Source organism: Microtus ochrogaster, chromosome 2 (assembly GCF_000317375.1).
Source record: "Microtus ochrogaster isolate Prairie Vole_2 chromosome 2, MicOch1.0, whole genome shotgun sequence".
NCBI classification, from domain to species: domain Eukaryota; kingdom Metazoa; phylum Chordata; class Mammalia; order Rodentia; family Cricetidae; genus Microtus; species Microtus ochrogaster.
This window is the reverse complement of record NC_022010.1, coordinates 56,867,050-56,874,772: the sequence shown is the minus strand read 5'-3', so window position 1 is coordinate 56,874,772 and position 7,723 is coordinate 56,867,050. Positions and strand designations below refer to the sequence as shown.

The following is a 7,723-nucleotide window of genomic DNA, read 5'->3' as shown; positions in this document are numbered from 1 at the left end:
CTAAATTAATACTAAGTATTATTTTCACAAAATAATATTAACTGTGGCTGGAGTATGAGTGCAAGTGCACCCAAACACCAGAAGAGGCAGTCTGATCCCTTAGAGAGCTACTGTTAATTGAGATTGTGAGTTACTTGACGCAGGGCCTGGGAACTGAACCTGGATCCTCTACAAGAGCACACAGTGCTCCTAAGCACTAAGCCATCTTTCCAGCCCCGTGATCTGTAATTCTCATTATATTTTTTTTGTTTTTTTTTTTGTGTGTGTGTGTGTGAATGCTTCAATGGAGGCTTAGAAATATATCAAAAGGTGGATTTGAGACCAAGAAACTTGAACTTTTTTCAGAAAAATATAAATTTCTTAAGGTATGGTAGAGTCTTTGCCTAAGCTTATGCAGGGGTCTGAGTCTGACTCACTGAATAAATGAACAAATGAATGAATGAATGAATGAATGATGTCTGAGAATTGTTGGTAGAGTACTTAACCCGCATGCAGTAAACCTTTGGTTTAATCTTCAAAGCCTCATAAGGATGGAAGGGCAAATCTACAATCTTCCACTCGGGGTAGAGGCAGGAGAATCAGAAGTTCAAAGTCATTCTCAGCTACATAGTGACTTTCAGGAAACCTAGACTACATGAAACCCTGTCTCAAAAACAGTAAACTGTATGGCTAAGAAATTTTGCTCAAGTATTGTTAGAAGAAAAAGAAAATAATTTGATCATCTAACATTATGGAACAAATTAAATTAACTACAGTACTGTAGAATTAACCAGGGATGGGACAGAATGAGATGCATCTCTATACATTACTATGAAAATAACTCAAGTGGGCTCTAAGAGGCCTGGAACAGAATCATATATAAGAATGCACCATTTATAATGCATGGGATATATGATATCTGTTTATGACATACACATATACATATATGTTCTTGTAGTCATAGAAAATTGCTGACAGGATACTTAATCAACTATCAAGTTGTCATCTCCTATACAAAAGAACATATGGTCATAGTCAGTGAACATCTTGGGAAAAACATGTCTCTTCTGTAGACAGAAGTTTTTGTCTCCACAGTCCCAGAACTGTTCTCTACCAAAGAAACACACAGAGACTTATGTTAATTATAAACTGTTTGACCTATTAGCTTGGGCTTATTACTAACAGCTCTTACAATTTATATTAACTCATAATTCTTGTCTATGTTTAGCCACATGGCTTGGTACCTTTTTTCAGTGAGGCATTCTCTTCTTGCTTCCTTTGCATCTGTCTGGTGACTCACTCTCTGCCTTTCCTCTTCCCAGAATTCTCCTGGTCTGGTTGCCCTGCCTATACTCCCTGCCTGGCCACTGGCCAATCAGCATTTTATTAAACCAACATGAGTGACAAATCTTTACAGTGCACAAGAGCATTATCCTACAGCATTCCTCCATATAAAAAGTTAACGTTTTGTGACATCAAGGATCACACGAAACACTTCATGCATGCTGAGCAAGCGTTCTACCACCAGGCTACAGTGGACTACAGAAATCCCTGTTTTTCCCAATGTCAACATTTAGCACTAACTTTCATCTCTTTCTGCTTTGTGCAGGTATCACTGTTAATAAGCCCAGAGATGGAATGTCTTGGCCTGTGGTTGTAGCAGCTTTGCTCCTTTTCTGTGCAATATTGTTCATGCTAGGAGTAAGAAAATGGTGTCAGTATCAAAAAGAAATGTGAGTATTTTGAGACATGTAGAGACATCTACATTTTTCCATTGTAAAATATTTACTTGATACAAAGACTACACTGCATTCATCTCACAATTTAATGAGCAATCCAGGCTTCTAGAAGCTCAGTTAAAAATTTCCCAGGATCATTCAGTAAAGGCTCAACACAGGACTGATCCTGATTCAGTCCACCTGTCTGCATTAGCTCTCAGGAGGAACATTAGACACTGTGCACAGGTCAGTAGGCATGAAATAAGAACTGAGCCCACCTCACCATGAAGCTAAAACTGACTGTCTTCTTTTAATCTTCATTATTTTTTTCATTTTTCTGAATTTTTGACCTGACTGGGATCAGCTGGGCCCAGATGCTCAAGTGTGAAATTGAGTAAGAGAAGAATTTTTAAGAACTTTCCAGTTGCTCTCCATCAGAGTGGGCTTCTCTCGCCTTTTCCCTTTTTTCACAGAGGGGGAAAGAGGTACTTTATTTTCCCAAATTCTTTACACAGCAATCTCATGTAGGTGTAAGGGTAAACCCCTTTTTTCTGATTCAGTGATGGAGCATGAGCCTGGACCAGGCTGTGGTCACAGGAAAGGCCCAGAATACACAGTGCCGATCACCGTGTGTTTGCTCTCTAATGTAACAGTCATCACTGCAGGGCATCCTCTTCCCAGAGGATCCCTTAAGACTGTGATAGGAGGGCCCAACAGACATCCTACCTACCACATGCATCCCAGAAAAGCTATGAATGTGGCCCAGTGCATTTGAAGATGGAGAAGATGATGTCACCATGTCAAAAGTAAATGCTCTTGTTTTATAACTATGAGCAACAAATATTTCATGTTAATGAAAAACAAAAGCAATATTCTGTTTTTTTGGGTTTTTTTTATCCAAGGACTGGATCTTGGACAGTATATGACCTTAACAAATTCATAATTTTTTTGAAAAAAGTACAAGTTTCTTAGACTCAAATCTACATTTTGGCATATTTTAAAACATTTAAAAGCAAGGTAATAAGAATTACAGATTATGGAACTGGAAAGATGGCTCAATGCTTAAAAGCCCTTGCTGCTCTTGCATAGGACTGAGGTTCAGTTCCCAGCACCTATATCTAATAGCTCACAACCTCAAGTAGCAGTTGTTTTAATTGTGTGTCCTGGTATCTGAGGGTACTTGCTCTCATACCTGACATACACACAACTAAAGATAAATCTTTTTAAGTTGGTGGTATTAATATTAATATAAATGGAAGTACAAAAACTGAGTTTTCAATTATTCTCTCCTTAAATATCTGTATTATGTAAAGATAAAAGTAAACAAAATATTCTCTTTCTCTCTTCCCTCTCTCTCTCCCTCCCCATTCTTTTCACACATTCTTTGTCTAAATTGAGATGCTATTGATTGCCAGAGCATAGACACACAAAAATTCTCACAGAGATGTCCCTTTTTCCTGCTATCAAAATGTCTTGAGCATTGGCACAACAAAATCCCTCATGAACCTGGATGCTTGGTGCACATATGACAGAGATGCATTGTGCTAACATGAACTAAGGCTTTGCACAAAGCGTGTGTTATCCAGCCAACCAACCCAAGAGTACAGGAACACCTTGCTTCCTGCTTGAACCAGATCCTCACCATGTACCTGAGTGTCTGCATAAAAATTGAGGGTAGAGTCAGCAAAGTTGATCTTTCAAAAAGTCCTTGAATTTTATGTTTCTGTCTCTGGAGGGATGTTCTACCCATTTAAGAGTAAAGTTCCTTCCATTAGGAGGCAGTTGCCATGGAGATTATGGGATCTCATTACAAGACTTCTTTTGCTGGGCTGCTTTCCTTAAGCAAGTGACTTAAAACCTCTATGCCTCAAACTGTCAACCAGTGATTATAATAATCACAGTTATTATATATAGTATAATAATACTGTAATATATAAATATATGTGAATGTTATATATATATATATCACTTATACAAAATAAGTGATGCCAGAATCAAAATCACTTTGCAAACTATAAAATACCACATTAATCATATATGTGTGTATATATACATTCACACACATGCGTGCATACATATCCCTATTAATTAATGGTAACATCATTTGCAGAGTTAAACTGTCAAAAAATTCTAAATAAGATAAGAGTGTACCTCTTCCTCACCCATCAGTAGATCCCTAATTTTAAGAAACACCACCCTACATTCTCAGCACTGAAAGAGAAATGTTTTCTTCTCAGCATGGAAAGACCCCCACCTTTCAAGCCACCACCGCCTCCCATCAAGTACACTTGCATTCAAGAGACCACTGGACATGACCTGCCTTGTCATGAGATGGAGACACTCTGAGCTTCTGAGGTTTGCCATGCAGTAGAGCGTTTCTGCCATCCTGTTGAAAGCTAGATATTGTTCTGTATTACTATCATCACCAGCCAGCTGAGCCTCGGCTGCAGCTCAAATGAATGCCAGAAATAAACAAACTGCTTTCCCAACACCTTGCCCTCTTTCATCTGCACACACTTGAGATGTAAATACGAGTTATAGCGATGGTTCTCAACCTGTGGGTCTCGACCCCTCTACCTCCAAAATATATTTACATTACTATTCATAATCACAGAAAAATGACAGTTATGCAGTAGCAATGGAAATAGTTTTATGGTTGGAGTCACCACAACATGAGGGACTGTGTCAAAAGGTCTAAACATTAGGAAGGTTGGGCGCCACTGTGTCTGAGGATGAAGCAATGTTTACACCCAGTGTAAAGTGTAAAGACTCCCTGTCTTATGTAAGAAGTGCACGTGGGTTGCTGTCATTTTTAAAAGTACATTCTTTCTATTTTGTATCTCAGTGCTCTATTGGGAGAGGACAGTGATTTCCAGCATATGCTTTGTATTGGTTAAAGTTTTTGCTACGGTGTCCAAACACCTGAGAGTAAGCAATTCAGCAAAAGAGGAGCTCTGCCAGCTTACTGTCTGAGGAATGCAGGCCATCATAAAGGGAACATCAGGTGACAGGAGTATGTGGCAGCTGCTTGTTAAACGGCATTGGCAGAAAACAGAGCTTGGGCTGGAAACAGCCAACCTGGAACCCCTCAATCCCCCCACCCTCACTTTACATCTGCCAGCCAGATCCCATGTCCAAAAGGTTCCATGACTTTTGGACACTGTCCGCAGCTGAGGACCAATTGTATAAGCATGAGCCTGTGGAGACCATTCTACCACCAAACTGTAAACATTCCCACACAAAATCTTCTCGATTGTTTCCATCCTCCTAAACCAGTTGCCAAACTTGTGATTCTCTCTGACTTTTGCCCCGTTCCCTGAGAATATTCTAAGACAAAGATGTGAAAATTATCATAGTAACTCCAAATGTTTGTGAAAGGTCTTCGCCCTGAAATCTGCCCATCTTTTCCACTGGAGGAAAATACATCACCCTGTACAAGGACTGTATTCCCAGTACTCCCTAGCCCTTTCCCTTCATTTTCTACCCAAGTGCCGGCCACATGCACTAGAATGGGGAAAGAGTAAGAAGATACGTAGCCAAGAAACCTGTTGCTTTCTAGATATGAATGAAATCCACTGATTCCTAGGGCTGGGTGGTTTTATCCTCAGTTCTGACTGTCAGTGTATGTGTGCCCAAGTACACACATGCACACATGCACCAGACTGCTGTGAGACACTTACATTAAGTCTACAGGCAGTCCAACTGGAGACTTCCCTGTTCTTCCAGCCTACTGCTTTGACCGGTTTTATAACAGATAGAGTGGGTTGGAAGTAACAGATTGACCCCATTCCTGCCGACTTTTTTCGAAACACTTCCAGCAGAATTTACAAATGAAGAGGAAAACAGTCTTGTTAGTCAGACAAACACTCTGTTCGGCAACACTTTGTAGTGGAATAAATTACAGCTCTTCCTTGTCACCTCAAACTCTCCCACACCCCTTGCCCCAGGAAGGAAGAACAGATGTTGGCAGACAGGATCATAAGAAATACTGAGTGGACTTTAGTCCCCAGGAGAGCTATTCTGTTCACTGGCAATCCCTAACTGCACATGAAAACAGCTTCAAAGTTTGTGTTTTCTGATACTATCTGATACCACCCCTGGCCCATTAAGCCTTCCTCTCTGAGGAGTGAGGTGCCTGCATCAGTGCATGTTCAGACAAAGATAAGAACTACAGAACCATTGCAAGTCCCTGTTCACAGACCAGACTCTCTCAGATGCTTGACTCTTGTGTGGCCCTGTCCCATTTGGGCATGATCAGCTTGTGACCCATGTACTGTATTCATCCCAGGATAGCTAGGAATGTGACCAAATGAACTCAATTGTAGATCACAGCACTATGTCAAAAGGTTGGCCACCTCTGCATCCCCTCCAACACTGAGTACAACTGCTTGTCTAAACCAGTCTTGAAGAGAAGCACTCAGGGTGAAACAGAGAGTGGCATAATTGCATTCATTGTCACCGTGTTGCATAATCCTGAGAGTTATTGACCAGTCTAACTGGTCTAGACAATAAGATACCACAGAAGAGCCAAGGTATGACTTCCAAGACTAGATCATCAAATACACTGTAACCCTAACCTTCACCTCATTATAATCGCTGTCTCTGGAGGAAGCCCAGTCTCATGTCATGGTGACATACATGATGATATGCAAGCAACCCTGCTGACACCCACCTGCCCCAGGGCTTCTGTTAGCAGGATCCACCAACTAAATCACCAGCCCTGCAAGCAAGCCACCACCCTGGTACCAGATTCCCCAGACGTGGCTTCAAATGACTGCAACTTCAGCTGATGCTGAGCTCATGAGAGGCACAGTACCAAGCTGTGCTTTTTTTTTTAATTTATGACCTGCTGGCACTATAAGAGGAATAAATGCTTGTTTAATACCACCAAATTTTGGTATAATTTACCACATAGCAGTAGATAACTAACACAGCTCAACAAATAGAAAAATAAAGTTTGCCTCCTTTAATTATTCTCAACTTCTCCTTGGTTCCCAAGTAACAAAGACTTGCCTCGTACCCATAGCTGTTGTTTAATGAGATAATTATTTTTAATTTAAACAACTTAATCATCACTGATATATTTACATTTTTTTATGGATTTAGTTTGTTGTTTTATTTGGAGACAAGCAGAAACAGCAAGATAAAAAATGGCAGATTTGGAGACACAAATAGTTTCAGTAAAGGGAGAGATGATTCTACAGTACAATGTAAGTCTATGTCATTTTTAAGTCTGTGACGGGTGTGCTGGTGTTTTTACGTTGGCTTCCTTTGAAGAGCTTTATTTGGTCTTTATTGGTCTTGTTCTGGTCACCATTTGCAATTCATCTCCCATTTGACTAGAAAATCAGTCATTTATCTGCTGGTTCAGTCAGTGACTCAGAGGAACTACAAAGTAGAGGGGCTAAGGCATCTTTTAGGTAGTGTTGTGGGCTTGACATCCCTTGTTCGAGCAAAATGAAGGTATCAGATGCACCTTGAAGTGGGTACCAACGAAACCCTACAGCCAGCCTCAAACAGCATCTCCATTCTCTTGTCATGTGGGCAGAGACTGTTCATTTCCTGGCCACTCAGAGCCAAAACAATCGCTCAGAAACTATATTTATTACAATAGCTTAGGCATATTCCTGCTTAACTCTTATATCTTAAATTAACCCATTTCTATTCATCTGTGTACCACCACATGATTGTGGTCTACCAGTAAGGTTTCATCTGTCTGGTATCTGTCTCCTGAGGCAGCTATATGGTGTCTCTCTTTGACTTTGCCTACTCTCTCTATATATCTCTTCCAGCCTGACTGTATTCTGCCTGCTATAGGCCGAAAGAGCTTCTTTTAGTAACCAGAGGTAGTAAAACACATTCACAGCATACAGTGGGGAATCCCACATCAGTAATAGACTCAGAGCCAGTAGTGATGCTCTTACCTGTAGTTCAAGTAATCAGAAGGGGAAGGCAAAAGATCAGGTATTCAAGGTGAGCTTTTACTACATAGACATTGGTTCTAGCCTGGGCTATCTGAACACCCT

General features: G+C 40.5%; 1 protein-coding gene across 1 annotated transcript in view; it reads left to right on the top strand.

The window, feature by feature from the left end:
• The window catches only part of Cd96 (CD96 molecule), a 72,373-nt gene extending 68,330 nt beyond the window's left edge, over nucleotides 1-4,043 (top strand). Inside the window, exons 14-15 of the mRNA XM_013351885.1 lie at nucleotides 1,589-1,712; nucleotides 3,935-4,043. Of these exons, the coding sequence (XP_013207339.1) occupies nucleotides 1,589-1,712; nucleotides 3,935-4,043 (233 nt within the window). The remainder of the gene's footprint in view (nucleotides 1-1,588; nucleotides 1,713-3,934) is intronic.
• Nucleotides 4,044-7,723: the final 3,680 nt, after the last annotated feature.